Source organism: Tiliqua scincoides, chromosome 2 (genome assembly GCF_035046505.1).
Source record: "Tiliqua scincoides isolate rTilSci1 chromosome 2, rTilSci1.hap2, whole genome shotgun sequence".
In the NCBI taxonomy this organism is placed as follows: Eukaryota; Metazoa; Chordata; class Lepidosauria; order Squamata; family Scincidae; genus Tiliqua; species Tiliqua scincoides.
In genome coordinates, this window is record NC_089822.1 from 73,694,525 (window position 1) to 73,713,561 (window position 19,037).

General features: G+C 40.9%; 1 protein-coding gene across 4 annotated transcripts in view; it reads left to right on the forward strand.

The window, feature by feature from the left end:
- The window catches only part of JAK2 (Janus kinase 2), a 115,622-nt gene extending 98,946 nt beyond the window's left edge, over positions 1 to 16,676 (forward strand). For 3 of the 4 annotated variants that reach the window (XM_066613342.1, XM_066613344.1, XM_066613343.1), the window contains one exon: positions 401 to 6,749. In XM_066613342.1, coding sequence (XP_066469439.1) covers positions 401 to 508 — 108 coding nt within the window. In that variant the 3' untranslated portion in view covers positions 509 to 6,749. Of the gene's footprint in view, positions 1 to 400; positions 6,750 to 16,533 lie in introns of those variants that run through there. The other variant, XR_010793665.1, reaches the window with a different exon arrangement.
- The last annotated feature ends 2,361 nt before the right edge of the window (positions 16,677 to 19,037 follow it).

Consider the following 19,037-nt stretch of genomic DNA (forward strand, 5'->3'; position numbering starts at 1 on the left):
ATATGGCACATCTTATTGACCTTTAGTTATGGGTACACCTATGAATTGCTCCTGTGGTAGAATCTATTGTATCACAAAACTCTTTGCCCTTGTTTGTCTGGACATCTAATGACTTATACTGGCTAGGGTTAGTTTCTTTCAATGAATGTATTAGAGTGCCAACAACATTTGAGTTTTATTAATTAAAAGAGTTATATCCCTTCTTTCCAGAGCTCAAGGCATTAAAATACATCTAAAAGTAAATCATGTAACTTACAGATGATGGAGGGTTATATAGAAGAGGATATAGACCATCCAGAGAATGCTTTATGTATGATGAAATGTGGTACTATATGGTGTTAGTATTAACACATTACTATTTCTGCTCCCCTCATATTAATGTTTCCTCTCTCTTGCCAAGGTTTATGCCATCATGACAGAGTGCTGGAACAACAATGCAAATCTGCGACCCTCCTTTAGAGATCTTGCTCTGCGAGTGGATCTCATAAGGGACAGCATGGGTGGATGAAAGTGCTGAAATTCACCAAAAGGACATGTCAACACACAGGACAAATGTCTTTGTTCCTTGGGTGGTTATAGTTTCTGGGCCTCCCCGTACAGATTCATCTTTGGGAACAGAGATCACAGGAAGATAGACCCATCGGAACTTGTACACAGTGGTTCAGAACTCTTAGTTTCTTCATTGGGAATACTACAAGGATACACCAATGAAAAGCCACATGCTTGGTCAGTGTTATCATGGTTTACCTTCTAAGGCAATTGTAAAAAAGCAATGTCAAGCACAGAAGTTTTATAGAAAGAGAAGAGTGGGTGAAGAGCTTGTCTGCATGAACATTATTTAAGCAGCAGCTGGTATTGAGAATTTATACATACTTAGAAATATCTGAGGTTCTGTGTTGGCTCGGCTGCTGGAAGATTCCATGTTTCAAAGTCACACCATTTTGAAGAGGAGCAGATGTTTGCACCTCAATTTAACCATGGAGTTGAACATTCAGATTCACTCTATGCCAGTCGTAATCATTATGTGCATGGATTCTCCTTGCACTCTCCTTGTTTTTGTCCATTTACGTTTTTCCATTTTGTCTGCCAGAAATGATGATCGTGTGCCAGATAAGGCTATCTTTTTACCTAGTTCACAGAGATGTTGTTGTTTTGCATAAATGTGCATTATTTTCAGTTCTGTGCCATTATGCAGTTCACAGACTGCAGTTTAAGTAGTTTATTTAAAAGGACAATGTTAAGAACAGGGCAGAAGAATAAAACCCAACCATTGTGTGGCAAGGGGAGAAAATAGTGCTGACTGAGTAAGGGAAATGGCCTTAATGTCATGGAAGGGTGCACTGCTAAGTTAGCATAGGGGTTCTTAAAATGTGACAGCCATACAGAATGGAGGATCCAGGGGCAAAGCAAAGTTTGAGCTGCAGTTAACTGCAGTATAATGAAGCCCTCAAAATACATGTTTGGCTTTCCCCTCCTGCCCTAAATGCATAGTGGCTTAGTATCCTGTTTCATGTGTTGCACAAGGGCTTGTGTTTTTTATGAATGAGGTTTTGTAGTTTTACATTGTCAAGATGTAATGGCTTCACTGTAGAGTAAGTCAAGTGTTTGGGGTTATTGAATAACTTTCTATGTGCCTGTCTGAGCCAATCACTGGCCAGCAATAGAAGCAGAAATGTATGTTAAGGCAGTGTGATGTACGGTAAATATTTTTTGAAGGAAAGGGAACAAATGAGTATATATTTTTTAAAACATCTGCTGAAAAATCACATTTTTAAATGAACAAGTATATATTAGTCTATTTTCCTACATGTGTGTGTTAGACAAGTTAAGCTGTATGTACTCCTGTTGCCTAAAAGTTCAGCTATTTGAAATCATTTCATAGACAATGTTATAGCTTGATAATACTAAATACTAAACTTCACTGGCCTTGTCAACCCTACCAGATGCTGCAATTTTCCTTTCCCTCCTCTTAATTTTTAAGAGTGATCTATTCAACTAAAAATAGAGAGCATGCTCCTGAGATGAAAGTAAAGGTAGCCTATCTGTTCACATAATGCATAGGTTACTGGATAATTTGACTGTCACTTCAGCAATATACCTTGGTTTGCTTGCTTTTGCTAGGTCGGCTTGTGAAAGAAATTGAAAGATACTGCTGTTCCTAACTTAACTGAATGGGCATATAAATGTGTGTTTGTCAGTCCGTCTCCAAGAGCAGTGAGCAGTAGCAGCATCTCTAAAGATTTGGCTACCAGTTTCCAAGTTAGTTATTGTAGTTCAGTAGCACAGGCTATGTCACCATTTTGGTCACTTGTACACCAAGCCCTGCTTTAGAGAGATGGCACTCTAGAGTTTCCTCTTAGGCAACTTTTGTATCTGAATGTAGTGCTTATTTCTGAAAATCAAGAGTAAGTTTTGTGGAAGCTCTCTGCTCTGGAAACAGACTAGAAGTTTAATGACAGCAGCCAGAAATGCCCTTTAGTGTTTGGTCTAATCCAGCCTAGTTTGCGTGTTGCCATAGTCAGTTTGCCTTCCTGCCTACCTCAAACCTGGAACAGGGGCTCTGTAGTATAAATCTCTTGTATGGGATTAAAAGGTACCTCGAAATGCTGCAAGTGTTGTCCAAGTAAGCACCAGTCTAAGAATGTTTTGTGCTACTGTAGGCTCTGGCATATGCACCCAAACCAGCCTTCTGACTCAGATGCATATGTGACTCTCTCCTTCGATGCAAGCAGGAACTTCCTGGTTCACTCTTGCAAGCAGAACATGCTTGCTTTGCATGAACATGGAGGAACTAATATGCATGCAGAGCGCAATTCTGGTAGGGGAAAATAGGAAGCCCCGATATGGCAAGAATCATGCTATCAACCTTGTATTTGCTTTGGCAAACTGTTTTCTTTTGTGTTTTTTATTTATTTATTTTTTATTAACACACACAGACATACAAACATATAACATACATTTAGGAGTGCTAAATACTATATACCATCACTAATTAATCATACTATATCTCCTAATCTACTTACTCATCTATTTCTACCTCTTACTGATTTATCCATTTATTTATATAATATACAATAAATTTTCCCTAATGCTCTATACTATATTTTCTAAATATTCACTTTCTACCAAGCATAAACTAACTTGAATTGCTCTATAATATTAAAACAAATAATCTAATTACCAAAATTATCACCTCAGTTATATCAACTCCAATCTAATTCTCCAATCCAATTACACTTTTTTCTTTGACATAATAACCACATATAAAACAATTCTTCCACACGTTTACATTTCGAGCTATATTTTTAAAAATACATTCTAATTCATGTTTATCAATTTCATACGTATTTTTTTTTTCTTCAAATAAATTTGGGCCATTGTTATTAGCTGAACAAATCCTCCAATTTTCTTTAACCCTCAAATTACCCCTCAGAAAAAGAATTCTTTTTCTTTCAATTTTTTCTCCTGTAATATCTTTAATAATTTATCTCTATAACAGAATCTGATAGATCCACACTTTCTTATATAGGGTGTGTTCATTCTTCCAGTTAACTGGGATATATTTTCTCCTTGTTCCAAGCAATTTTGTGATTTGTGCACTCCTGTTACTCTGCCCATCTTATCTTTCTTGATCTCCATCAGCGCCTCTTCTTTGTCCTGTTGATCATCCTGTTGCTTTTCCTCCTTGTCCGCTTTTTCACTCCCTTTTTTATCTTCTGCTTGTTTCTTCACATCTTCCAATTGTTCCTTACACATATCTATCTGTTGGGAAAGTGTCTCCAGACTGGCTTGAATCTGCGAGGACCAACTCAGCTGTTGTCGCTCCATAACAAGCAATCTTTCTGTATTAATCCAGATTTTTTGTATCCACATTTCTGGAACAGAATCCATTTTGCAATTTCTCTTTAGTCCACTAGATGTCCACAACATATTATTCTCCTTACATCCACCACGTCATTATTACTCTGCCATCCGCATTCCTTACATACCTCTTGCAGATAACAGTCCAGTGCGGTCAACAGAGAGAGAAACAAAATGAAAGAAAACAGTCTCACCATCTCTGGTGCAGAGAAAACAAAGTTCTTTCAAATCTAATGAGAATTATATTTATATCCAATTATGTCCAAGAATAATTCTGGATTTTAGTTCACACCCAAGTTGTAGTTGTAATTATAATCCACCACCAATTTATTCCACGACAGAGAAAAAGAGCACTTTCAGCCTCCTTAAAAAGTCTCTCATTAACGCCTCTAATATATCCAGGGCTTTTAGCCAAATCAGTCAATCAGAGCAGAGGACAATATTAACACTTATCTTAAATTTCCAGCTTAAACTTTACATTTCACGCTTCCCCCCCTCCCCCCCATATATGGCATTTCAGCACGGAGCCAGCAGCTTGACTGCAGATCACTGCACCTTCCCCAGTACTGTCACAAACGGTTAGATTTGTCTGAGAAGAAGCCCCCTTTCAGTTTCCCAGATACCTGCACTGTTTAGGTTCTTGTCTCTCCTAACAAAGATCTTCAGGTCCTCTTCAGACCTGCAGTATTTGGAGGAAAACAAACTGTCTCCCAGGAGCTCCTGGGGACATGTCTGTTCATCCACTGTTGGCTCTTCCTCCTCCTGTTTCCTTTTGTGTTAAGGGAGTTGTACCAAACTCCCTTAACACAAGGAGTGGGGGTAGAACCTGGGGTTGACATTGTATGTAGTTGCGTTTTATAGTAGTTGGTTATAAAACTGCTGGAAAAAAAATTGCATTATAAAATGCAATTCTACATTGTATATTTTTTTTAACTGTTTTGGTCAGATATGTTGCACATTTGTACATTGCTTTGAAGTTGATTTAAAAACCTATTGTACAGAAAATGTCTTTGCTTTTGTAGAGTCTTAAAAGTGTATGGGGTTTTGTTTAGGTTCCCTATTAACCTAAATTATTGTAGCATAAGGTTTAAAGTAACTTTGAGTTATCACATAAACAAATGCAGCAGTGTGATCATAATGGAAATACATCTTCTATCTGATCAAAGATTTTGTGTTCTTTGTAAGGAAAAAAATACTCAGGGAATTTTGTGAATGCAATGAAGAGATCTTCCATAGTGCTGTATGTTTTTGTTTTTCTTGCAAGTGAATAAAAATGCCTTTCTGTGTGCTAGGATAGTATGACTGATTTTATATTGTGATTTCCTGCATGTTGTGCTAAACCACAAGCAGACAGGTTTGAACTGTACATATTTTTTGAAGAAGGTTTTTACTTATTCCATCACCAGTTAATTAGAAAGTTTGTTGCAGTTACATGTTTTTATGTCAGGCAGGGTCTAACTAGTTCACAATTGTAGATGAAATTTGAACTACGTGGGTTAAAGGATTTCAGAGGCAGAGCAAAGTTACTTCTCATTGAAGATTTTGGCTGATTCATGAGAATTATTACAGAGTGGAAGGCACTTATGTTCTGTAAGAATGGGAGGCCTTGCTTGTGCCAACTCTTTCCCCTCCCCCACACTGCTTCAAATGCCGTTCTAGAGGGTCCCCAACCCTTAGGAGCAACTTTACGGGGCCACAGGCTGCAGAGGGGAGGAGGAGGCAAATACTGTTTCACAAGCAGAACTTATGGGTTTTAGGATTCATGCCTTTTTAGAGATGTGTAGGTTGCAATCCCTCAACCTAGTGAGGCAGCTGTATAGGTTTCTATGTGCCTTTTTCAGAGCTCAGAAATTTAAGAAGAAAAGAGATTGACATGAATTTCATCTAGGTTGTGAGGGCACTGGCTGCTTGGTAGTCGGCCCTACGTGTCCGCCGAAAACACTTTTGCATGTGCACAAAGAATTTTCCAGAGGTTACTTCTAATCACAGCATAGCTCTTGAGATCTCCTAATCTTTGAGAGCATCATTTGGAGAAGCACAAGAGACTCCTTTGGGTTGAGGAAGGTGCTCAAAATTCTGGTATGGTTTCAGAAGTCTTCTTCCCAGAAGCTTGCATCTCCCATTGTGCTCTGCACTGTGAATGTTAGAACTTTTATTTAAAACTGTGATTTTGTGTTTCTTAATTAGAACCATTCAATGTTGGTTGCCCTCGCAATATAACAGTAATAACAAAGCCCACTGTAGTACTCTTTGTTTTGAAATAACACCCTTCAGAGATATACTGTATTAGTGGTGGTGACTGTACATATATTGCTTAACATTTCATTATGCAATCTGTGTATTAACAGAAGCAGTTAACCTTTCTTTTCCCACAATTGCAATTTACTTTATGACAATGTTTTGTTTATCATGATACCAAAAATTGCTGTGATTTGCTGTGGAAGAAAGCTATACATACAGGACTGCTGCTATGGAGTAAAATGAAACTTATCACAACTACTGCTTTCTAGAGGTTTTTAAGCCATTTAAACTATCATTTTTATACAAGTAGATTATGTACTGTAAGAATCTTCTGAGACTTTTTTAAAAAAAATTTCCAACTACATGTACTGGTCTGTGGTCCATTAAATAGCGGTATGCTACATTTCAAAATTTCTTGCTTGTAATATGTTCCAGAGAGCTACAATAGTCATGATATAAACAGAAGAGGGCATGGTTACCTAAATCTTTGGCCTAAACAAACAAATAAAAAAAGCAGGAAACTTAAATGATCTTGAGTTTGTACAAATTAGACATCAAAGAAACACTTCCACAGTTCTTGAGCACCTGCTTCTGTATATTGCTGTATCTACATGTCTCAAGAGTATTAAATCTTTTCAAAACTTGGACAGCGGCTTTGTCTTTTTGCACATAGTTTTGCAATAATTCTCTCCTGACGTAAGCCAACCATGCTGTTGCTAGCAATAAAGTTGGCTCTTGAAAAAGAACAATAGGAAATTAAGTGCTTGGTAAAGGGGAATGCTGAATCCATCTGAAAAACATCAGTTGAGGAATTTTGGATTCATCCTAAGTTTTCCAGTGCCAATAAACAAGTGTCTGAATGTTTTAGCTATTACATCCGGTACTGCCACAGAACATGACTTTTGTCATGTTGTCAAACCTGGGATAGCCTCTTCTATTAGAAACAGGCAAGGTCAAATTGCTAGGATAACAAGTGGAGGGGCATTTTAGCTTCCAGAATCTAGTAACCCAAGGCACCCTCAACCTTAACATAATACATTTTTGGAGCAAAATACTTGGGGTGGGGGAATATCAATGCCGTCATCCCTAGGAGTTTGAACTTTCTGCATGATTCAGAAAGTAGGGTGAGACTGCTGCCTCCATCAGGAGCCAGCAACCTGCAGACAATGTGGGTGCCATTCTTTGACACATCCGCATGCCAAGTGCTGCTTTGGTCAAAAAGAAAATGTTAGCCAAGTTAGAGCTCTTTCTTATATGAGTGCAAGAGATTACCAGATTCGCTTGGCAATTCACCCCAAGTTTCACAATTGTTCCACTCAGGGATCTTCTATAGATGATTTATTTTTAAGATGCTTGTGTAAGATCCTGAATAATGCAGAAATGTTCCATAATTTTCAGTCACCAAAACTGTGATTAGAATCACTTGAATATAATAGATGTGAGTTTGGAGACGAAAATGTGTTTCTCTATGCAACAAAGGTCTTCTGGCAATAAGGATGGGAAACATGTATAGTAAGCATGGTCACCCTGTTGGTGCTAAGAGATTAAGGACGTGCTTGAGTCAATGATCTTCTGACATATTTCTGTCACAAAATACTTGTTTTTGCCTTTGATGAGGAAAAAAGTGTAACCTTTCCCACAAGTCTGCCTGAACTCTATTTTTATTAGAATGCTCTTCAGAGGCTTTTAAAACTAATAATAAAAAATCTCCAGTCCATTCCTGTAACCAGCACAGGTATGCAGTTCCAAAGGGAGGGTTCCATAGCCCCTCAGGTCCTGTTTGTTCTGAGCTGCTCCTGGAGGCTTCAGAAGGCAGAGGAATCTGAGCATATAAGGAATTTGACATGAGAGAAAGTGGTCTGTCATGGATCCCAGCCCCAAAAGCAAAATGGCACTAAATGGAAGGCCGCATAGCCGCTCCAGTATGGATTTGGCCCTCAGGCCACCATATCCTGAGCCGAGCTCAGTCTTTATGCTTTTTCTACACAGGTCAATACATCACTACAATTCTATCATACAGAAGCTACCAAGGCACTGTTCTTATTCTTGAGTGTTCTTTCTTGCCACGGGGAGCAAGAAAGCAAGTGCGTGTGCTTGCAGTCTTATACAGAGTGCATGCTCAGAAATGCTTCATATAGATTATCTGTCATCTCCCTCATCGTCTTGTTTTGTTTACAACCAGGCATGAAAGGCTGATTTAGTGGAAATTTGAATCCTTGCTAGTTTTTCTGAATGGAAGCAGAGTGACCCACAATCACAACTATTGTGTCTTGCAAAAGAAGGGGTGGGGGCCTTACCAACCGCTTCATTACTCATCAGGGCACAATGGACCAATTTCCTCCCTCTTCCAGCGCAGTGCTTGACATGTACTGTTTTTTGAAGGGGTGAGCCACACTACCACATTTGGTTTCTTGGAAGAACCCAAGCCATGGGTGCTCCAGGGGTTCGGTTACTCTGAACACTCAATAATAATAATAATAATAATAATAATAATAATAATAATAATAATAATAATAATAACTTTATTTTTACCCCGCCTTTCTCCCCGAAGGGACTCAAGGCGGCTTACAACATATTAAAAACATAATTTAAAAACAAAAACATAATAACACATCATAAAAAACATTTTGCATTTGGGGCTGGGATCCATGACAGACCACTTTCTCTCATGTCAAATTCCTTATATGCTCAGTTGTGTCAGCACTGTAGCCACTGGCGGCAGCAGGACCAGCTTCAACTCCATCTTATCCATTCAGGCTCAGATACTGTATTCCTGTTATTCTGCCTTGAGCTCAGCATCAAGAGCTCTTAGGGAAACTGTGTTTGCCCACTCTTTCCTTGAAGCTTGTGCCAAGCCTCAGCTTTCATTGGCTTCTATTAGACAGTAGTGTGCAGTACCACCACCTTGTCTATCTGCTATGCACTTTGGTCCTTTAGAAAAGAGAAGCGGGAAATAAACGCAAATATCAGAACCAGAGGAATCTAGTTATAAAAGGGCACAGCTGTCTTCAGATATTATGGAACCAACATGCAGGATGGCAACAAATAGGCAAAGTTCAATATGCCTCCCTTTTCCCTAACACTTTACAAGCACATCATAGAGTACTGGTGGAAGGCCAGGGCTGAGATAAAAATAACACAGGATAATAAATCCAGTACGCAATATGAATGCAAAGTGTTGAAGGTGGTGTTGGTCTCCTAGTGCAGGGGCTGAGATGTACTGTCTTGCTTTAAGAGAAACTATTGAATTCATGGCTCTGGTGGTGCTAGAACCAGGATTTTCCAGTTCACTTTCAGCCATTGCACTGTGCCCCACTTTGGTTACTTATCTGGTGGCAGAGTGGAGGAGAATGGTTTGGGTTGAACGTGAACTAAAGCAGATCCTTCTCTCACCTTCCTAGGCATCCTTATTCAGCCAAGCAGTACAATGTGATTTTTTTAACTGGAAAGATACAATCTTAATGTCAAAACACAGCCCTAGTTATCAGTTCAGAACATTCCCTTTTGCATCCCACTCCTCCACTTCAGTGTTATGTAGACCAAGGAAGGGCCTTTGATGTCACTCTTAATTGGATGTCGGAATGATCTGGCCTTTTGTAGGTGTGCATTCACTGCTAGCGCTTTATCAAAGGCTGCGTCTGTCAATTTCTATATGTTCCGAAAGAGCAAAAAGGAGCATGAGAGTCAGTGAATGTGGAATATCTACTGGCTCACCAGACTCACCTGGTTCCTTTTCTCCCCTCATCATCTTCAACACAAGGGAGGCAACGAATGTAAGAAGGAACTTCCATGCTGCCAGTTTCATGTCCATAGTAGTGGCTCTGAGCACAAAAATTTGGCTGTTCCTTGCTATTCCTTACTATTTTTTTCTGCTGAATTATGGACATGCACATGCATACTGGGGATCATGCACAGATCAGTGGTTGTATATTCTCTGTTGTAAACAGGGATTACAGAAAAATAAACTATCCTTGCACTTTTCAGTGCATCCAAGTAATGCACTGAATGCATTCAGAGTATCCAAGTAATACTGCAGTGTTAAACAAGACAAATTACTGGAGTGCAGTGAGGTATCTGGTGGGCCACTGTGAGATATAGGAAGCTGGACTAGGTGGGCCTTTGGCCTGATCCAGCGGGGCTTTTCTTATGTTCTTAAGTTTGCCTCCAACTGCCTTCCAGCCCTTTTCTCATCGGCTTCATCCCTTCCAGGCCAATTAAAAAGCTGTGTCCAAAGAGAAAGAAGAGGCTACTTAAGAGCAGTTAATTGCATGAACCACAGCCAGGGAATCAACAAAAGCATTGGCCGTGTCAATATGATGCTTCTGTATATCTCAGAAGGGAACTGGATCTTCTCTATGTTGGAGGAGTTGTGTTGTGGCCATATGTTGTGGCCATATTGGACCCTTCCATCACACATGCTGGACTTGCGCAGGTGTCAGTTCTTTCTGGTCTCATGTGTACAAAATAACATCTGAAACAGCAAAAGTTAATCTCCAAACCTTTCTCTCTTGCTTCCGTTTGGGGACAATGATGTTACTCATCCCATAAGGATTTACATTTTTTCTTAATTATAGAAGCTCAATAGGAAATTGTCCACAATTGGCATTCTTATATGCCTTTTTCTTTATTGAGATTAAGGGATCATTTTGTAATCTCTTCTAGTAGAGAAATTAAGTCACACCAGATATGTCTCCACAGGTTGAGGAGATCCAGATAATTGTTTTATCACTTGTTTTCAACTTATTAGTTGTGTAAATGGGTGGAACTCTGTGCTTGGACCATCCAGTAAATATTTTTACCTTTGAAATGATGTTGGATTAACAACATAGTGATTATATGCTGCTTTTGTTGCTCCATTTCATTCTTTTAATTTTATATTTATTGTATGTATTGCCAATACCGTACATATCCTGGGGGTAGGGTATTGATTACAGAGTTAGCTGAGTAGAAACCCCATAGCCTTTTCATCCCTCCCCATTACTTTAATAGACAGGCTTGAGTGCTCATTCAGTCATAGGAGGCTCAGTTAGTCTAGGAAGCTTTAGCCTAGGCATTAAAGAGGAGAAAGAGTGCTTGCAGGAGCATATCACAGCATGTTCAGGCCGCCTAACTAGCAGAAAAGTTTCTAGGGGATTAGAAGTGTCGAAGAAAAAAAGTTAAAATAGGAACTGAATGGGCATTCATCACATCCTGGGTACTGAGGTACCTAGAACAAGACTTAGGGGATGTGATATTTAGCAGGGGAAGAGCAACTCTCCCTTTTCACCCCAAGAAGCCCAGCAGCTGTTGCTGGTAGCTCTTTTGCATCTCTTTTTAGACAGTGAGCTCTGTACAAAATAGTTTCAATGTCCCCAAACTGCTTTGTGAATTTTTTTTTGTTGAAAAGCAGTATATAAATATTCTTTGTAATAATTATGATGATGATAATGTCACAACATCCAATTAGAGTCCATCAGTTCAATTAGAGCAGGGGTGCCCAAACTCCGGCCTGCGGGCCACTTGTGGCCCTCAAGGATTCCCAATCCGGCCTGCAGGGAGCCCCCAGTCTCCAATGAGCCTCTGTCCCTCCAGAGTTTTGCTGGAGCCCACGCTAGGCCCGACGCAACTGTTCTCAGCCTAAGGGCAATTGACCTCTCACATGAGCTGTGGGACAAGGGCTCCCTCCACTGCTTGCTGTTTCACATCTGTGATGCAGCAGCAAAGGCTGGCCTTGCTTTGTGCAAGGCCTTTTATAGGTGTTGAGCTATTGCAAGACCTTCATTCACTCACATAAGTTCCAACTCTTATATTCACTTAAGTAAATATATGTAAATGTATTCAAATTTGAAATGTAAAGTAATTCTTTTTTCCCAACCCCCGACACAGTGTCAGAGAGATGATGTGGCCCTCCTGCCAAAAAGTTTGGACACCCCTGAGTTAGAGGCGTTCTCCCAATAGTCCTCTCATTGTCAAACCTTAGTGCTTTGAAGAATGCTGCTCCTTTTACTCCTCCCATGATAAAAAAACTACTAGGAGTAGTGTCCTCACTCCTGAAGGGATGACACTCAAAGGTATCGCTTTGCTAGTGACTTGCTGCCAATGGCAGCCTGGTATATGTAGCCACCATCTTGATGATTGTCCTTGGCACTTAGCATTCTCTTCAGATCAGTAGGGTATGTTTTCCTTGCAAATTCTGTTTAGCACAAAAGTAAGCCCAAACTGGGACTTTAATTGCCAAAGAATCAAAATAATTCTATTGAAGTAAATCTTTTTCAAGAGAGAGGAAGATCTTCTCATTCCAAGCATCCTAACATAAGAATTCTAACCAGTTTCCTGATGTTGAATGAGTCACTTTATCTTCAATCCCTTGCATAAATTGGAAATAGCACTTTCTACCCATTTTATTGATTTCACATACAATTGTGAAATCCCGTGCTCCTTTTTAGGCCTGAGTTGCATGTTAAATACTTCAAGAAGGAAAATGATGGAACAGTGTGTACCATCATCAACGTAAAACAAACACGTGTACTTGTGCTACATTTTGTACTCTTTAATTACAATTGGTATTGAAGGAGATACGTTTTCCAGAACATTCAGCATAAGTTTAGAGACAAATTCTAGAAGGATGGGGCTGTGGGTTCATAGTACAACAAGCATGAAGGAGCCATGTGCTGCTTTAAGTCACAATTTAGAACAAAGTTAGCCTCATTTAGATCTAGATTTGCAAGAGAAACGGATCAGAAAAGATTTAAAATGATCCTTCACTAAACCCATTTTCCCCCCTCCCCAATTCTAAGACCACAATTAATTCAAGACCAAGAAGATTAAAAGTATTGTCTCCACTTCTCTACACGCACAAAACTCAAGCAGCATTGCAATTAATCCAGCATTTTCAGCATTAGTGAAGCTAGACAATCCTAATTCAAACAGAAAGCAGAAGCAATATCTTGTGCAGTGCATCCTTCATCACAACACTTTATTGCCATCTCAAGTTCAAAGTCACGTTTTCTTCTGACTTTGGCTGGTGGAAAATCTGATCCAGTGGGCTTAGCCAGCCCTTTTCGACCTGGCCTTTCCCACTCTGCACCTTCTGCACTTGTGGCAATATCTTCCTTGTCATTGTATAAATCTAAGAAAACTCTCCAGGACAGCTCTGCATGAGGTGGGTGGTCACGCTGCACCTGCTTCAGGTCAGGGTCATTCTCCAGATCTGCATCGTCTTTGACTTCTGGAATATTTCTCTTGTAGTTCATATAGTATTCATAGAAATCTGTCCATGATGGTTTTTTATCTAGATGGCCATCGCCCTGCTTCAGTTCAGGATCTGAGGTTGATTGCCACTTCACTTGGTTGCTACCGGTTTGAACTGACTCTGTTAAAGCAGAGCAGAAGATGAAACAAAACGGTTCTTTTTTGCCAATTAAACTGGAGCATCTAACTACTCTTCACCTTTGGCAAACCTGGTCTGTCGAAACTTGGGTCACTCTGTGTATATACTATCGCTAGGTACTGTTTGTCAAGACTATCCCCAGCCTAACAGGCAAGGGAGATGTTCCCCTGGATCAGGGATCTCCTAACTTTTTGACCAATGGGCCGCAACAAATATCTGGCACAGAGTTGAGGGCGGGAAACATTTAAATATAAAATTGAAATAAATACATTAGAGATGGAACATAAATGAATGAAAGGACTCAAAATTCCAGGATTTCTCCAAGCATCAACACACACCACAGAAATAAAGCATGCACTTAAATAGACCCCCTTTCCCCCACCACACAAGCACAGATCTGGTTGTTTTTCGTCAACTGGGCCAGAGGCTCTCAGGGGACTAGAGGCTCATTGCGGGCCGCTCTGGCCCCCGGGCCAGGGTTTGGAGATCCCTGCCCTAGACTCAAGCCAATTCAAGTATTAAAGGCCGTGGTGTTAGCTTTTCAAGTGTTAAAGCTGTGGATCTGTAAGGTAGTTAAAACTGCAGAACTTGAAGACAGCTTCAGTTGAACTGACATCCATGGTTTATGTATAGTTAAGTTTGGGCATTTCAGTTTTAAGGACATGTATTTTGTTATAATTATTTATTGTATTTATACCCTGTTTTCAATCCAGGATTGACTCCCAAAGCAGCCTACCAAAATAAAAATGTACAATATGCTGCGTAGAGATGGTTGACAGTCCAGAGAGACAGTGGAGAGAATTGTGGATCACATATTTGTGCACGTTGATACTAGCCCATAGAAGCAGCCCCTTCACTGCTCTGCAGTCTCTTCTGATCCCTGGGAAGTGGTGATAACAATCTAGGTTCTTGACTCCTCCCTCCAAAGGAGAGGGGGCAGGCAGAGCTGCAGATGTATCTGTGGTTGGCTGCCAAAGAGAACAGTTCACAGAAATGGCTATCCCTTCCTTTACTGTTGATTCTTCTGATCCCAGGCAGTTGGATATGTAGTGCAGGGTTCCAGATTGGGCTTCAAGGTCTTAATTTGGGCAATTGCTTTATTTAAGTTATAATATAATCCTAAATTTATTGGATTTTAAACATAGAAAAAAGAATATTAAGGTCTCAGAACTGACTTGAAACTAAGTTCGGTAGCTCCATTGCAAGGGTGTTTTGGTCAGTGTACTAATATTTAGGTATGACTCAACTAGGACCAAAAATGATGTGCTACAGTGAAAGCACCATTAACCCCTTAACATTGGGAGCCTCTGTTTAATAAAACAAAACACAAAAAGTTGTAGGGAGGGAGAAAGATTCCTATCAGGATCATAGAATAAGCATTTCAACTTTTTCCCCATGCTATTTGCCCATGGAAAATCACCCCCCCCCCACAAGTTACTCTGTACCTCCAAAGCAGCAATTTGCAGCTGGAGATGGGGGGGGGCTAGGAGGCAGACCCCCCCCCCGGCATGCACCAGGGTGGAGAGCATTGCAATTTGGAAGTTACCAAGGCAAGTGTTCATGTCCTTTTTCACCCCTGGGAGCAGGCAAGCAAGCAAGAGTGTGTGCTTATAACCTCACCCAAAGTGAATGCTCAGAAATACAATGTAGATTAATTATTCCACATGTTGAATTCACAGTCAGGCGTGACACTGAGTTGGTGGCAATTAGAATCTATGTCTGTTTTTCTGACTCAAGGCAAAGTACACAAGGATCACTTCTGTGTTTGTCATGAATGAAGCGTCAGGAACCTTACCGACTGCCTAATCACTCACCTGGAAGTGGTGGGTCCATTTCCTCCCTCTTCCAGCGGGATGCGCCACAGGAATAGAGGATTGCGTTTCTGAGAATACTGCCACACAACTTAGTTTTGTTCCTTCCTGCAACCTGAACCATAGCCACAGCTCCATATGGTGGGACCCTCTGGATTCTCAGTCCTACCAGCAGTGCGACCGAAGACAGTAGCAGTACTAGGTTCAGCTCCATCTCAGCCCCTTACACTATTCAAATACCTATTACTGGGCCTTGAGCTCAGCATCAAGGGCTGTTTGACAACCTTGGCCCACATACCCTCTTCCCTTGGCAGCCTAAACTTCCCTTCTTTTATAGTGTGCAGTGCCCCATCACCTTGTGATCTGGGCATCTCATATGTACTGTTTCTGCCATCCACTTTGTTCCTTTAGTTCCTCACCCACTTTCCTTTTTCTAAAGCATTAGGCTCTATCTATTAACTGATTTCTGCCCAGCCCATAGGTGTACACATTTGGTCCCTGTTGCATATATGCAACGATGGACAGAAATGGCTTTTAATAAAGCCATTAAAAGTTGTAGAAGAAGAAAGCCGTAACACAACTGTCTTCAGTATTCAGTACATTACAGACCCAAAGTGTAAAATAGGAACCTAACTGCACTATCCCTCCCTTTTCTGTCACATTTTACCGGAATAGGAGAAATGCAAAGGTGTCATCACATTTCTGTGTTTGCATGGTTGCTCTTCTGATGAATCCCTCAGGCAGAAGAAGTTGAGTTCAGGTGATTGATCAGATAAAGTAGAAGATGCTTTCCCAGATCAAAATACCTCACACGTTGCCAAGATCAGGGATGGGCAGACCCTGGCCCACGGGCCATTTGCATTGGGACCCCCAATCCAGCCCTCAGGCTGTTGGCTTGTTACACAGAATCCTTGTAGCCTTTATAATCTGTACTTGTTAACCATTTGATTCCATCGTCAGTGTCAGGAGTTGGCCAGGTAGGACAATGGAGAAGAGTGAAGGCCCATTAGAGAGTTTGCCTGGTCAAGCCACTCCCTGAACCCGCAGTAGTGGTAGCACCATTGGGGCAGGCAAGGGGCAGCATGGGGAAGTGCTTTACCAGAAATGTGGCACCAACACTGCCCAGGATGGCTTGATATGTTTCATACATTGATGAATTCTCATGCTAATTTCACAGATTATAGTCTTGCAGATTGGAAACATGATGTTCTAAAAACTAACTTTTAAAAGTGACTCATTCTATACTTGCAGATCTGGCATGGAACTGATCTCAGTACCTCGGAGTGGTCACAGCATGGACAAGCACAGCAAGCATCTTTTGAGGGCATCTCAGGTGGTACCGAAAGGCACTGCTGAAGGCCAGCCTGAATAGCAAAGGGCTAGTTTGTTAGTTGTTGGGGGATATTCCAGACTCAGGCTCTCTTCTTTTGCAGAGACACAAGAACATCATCATTCCCTTCATGCTTTTCTAGTTAAGACCCCACCTGTGATCTCAGTGTATCTGGCAACAAAGCTATGGAAGTGCACTGATGTAAGGCCAGTGCTGAAATAAAAATAATAGATTGACAGATCCAGACCATGGTAAGAATACAAAAGGTTGGTGGTGGTGGCCCCCTAGTGCAGTCGGGGTGGGCAGGAGCTGAGATGTACTGCCTTGCTTTAAGGGCAGCTATTGAGTTCATGGCTCAGGTGAGACTTGAACCAGGAATTTCCAGTTCGCTTTCTGTCACTACACTGTACAAGTACTAGGATAACCTTTTATACCACCACCCCCCTTTTGATTACTTATCTGTTGACAGAGTGGAGGAGAATAATTTCGGCTGAGCATGAATTAAAGCAAATACTTCTCGCCTCCCTAGGCATCTTTATTCAATCAAGTGATACAATGTGATTTGGGGACTAAAACAAATGGAAAAGATACAATCTAATGTCAACACAGCACTAATCATCAGTTCAGAACATTCTCTTTTGCATCCCACTCCTTCTAGTCTCATGGAGAAACTATGTTTGGCTTCAGTGCTATGTAGACCGAAGAAGGGCCTTTGATGTCAGAATGATCTGGCCTTTGGTAGGTGTGCATTCATGGCTAGGGCTTTATCACAGGCCGGGTCTGTCGATTTCTGTACACTCAGGAAGAGTAAAAAGAAGTTTGAGAGACAGTGAATGTGAAATATCTACTGGCTCACCAGGCTCAACTGGTCACTTTTGTATGGTGGCGTGGCTGCATCAGCAGGGGGAGGGAAAGGAAAGGATTGGGGCGTAAATAAAGAAGCTGCTTTTATTTGGCCTTACCCATCCCAGTTGCTGCAGACCCCACTTGCTCTTTAACTGATGTTCTTTAACATTCTCCTCCCTCCCCCCAGTAATTTTGCTTTTCAGACAAACTATATGGACAAACTCCTTAGCTCTTGCACAGCCCCCACATTAATGCTTGAACAGGGTACAGGAAGTAGACGATGAAACAGTTGCAGAAATGTGGAAGCAAAGATTTATGAGAACAAGATTATCTACCTGACCTTGCTAATGCCTGTTTTCTATCTGCCAATGCTCTTTGGGTATGTAGGATGACTTTTTCTCAACAGTATAATTGTTTGAAAGGGGTTAGTGAACGATTCCTATGCCCTCACAAAAATCATAGTCATGTATAGTCTAAGGGCGCAATCCTAACCCCTTATGTCAGTGCTTTCCAGCACTGACATAAGGGCAATGCAGCTCTGAGGTAAGGGAACAAACATTCCCTTACTTTGAGGAGGCCTCCGTGAGTGACACCCAACTGCAGGATGCAGCACATGTCCCATTGGCAACGCTATGCCAGTGCTAGAAAGCACTGACATAAGAGGTTAGGATTGCACCCTAAGAGACATATTTGAACAGATGGTTTTCTTATGTTTAGCAAGGACAGATTAGGGCCCAATCCTAGCCAATTTTCCAGCACCAGTGCAACTGTAATGCAGCCCCAAAGTAAGGGAACAAATGTTCCCATACTTTAAGGGGGCCTCTGTGACTGCTGCCCCACCACAAGATGCAGTGCATACCCCATTGGCACAGCTGTACCGGCACTGGAAAACTGGATAGGATTGGGCACTTAGTTGTCCCCATTTACCCAAAGAGAACATCTCTCCTCTGAGTGACTTCTTGCTGTTCTCTCTTCTGTTTTTGAGCCTTTGGGGAACATCTTTTTATGTAATGTTTGTGTAAATCATATTAAGTTTTTGTTTTGTTTTGAAAAATGGTATAGTATATAAACATTTATAACAATGTTTTAAAAATGTGCAGTTTAACATGGTGATAAGATTTTCATAGATTTCATCCCCACTGTACAAAATATAGAAGGCATCTCAAGATCAACTATAAGCTTTGAAAGAAATGAAATGCCAGATTGACTTGCTAGGGCAGGTGGGGCAAATTGAACATAGGGTCAAACTAGATGAGACCTGAAAAGAGTCTTTGCTTTTTTCTGTTTTTGATTTGTTAAATCATGCAATGGGGGGGGGGGATGCTTCCAAGACGTGGCAGGAATGAGGGGGTCAGGCCTCTTTTTCAAGAAAATACAAGATACCATACTAAACATCCTAATGCTTTACATAGGAATTCTAACCACTTCTCTGATCTTGAATGAGGGTCCAATCCTATCCAACTTTCCAGCTTTGGTGCAGCCACAATTCAGCCCTGAGGTAAGAGAACAAATGTTCCCATACCTTGAGGAGGCCTATGTGACTGTCCCCCCACCACAGGATGAAGCACGTGCTCCATTG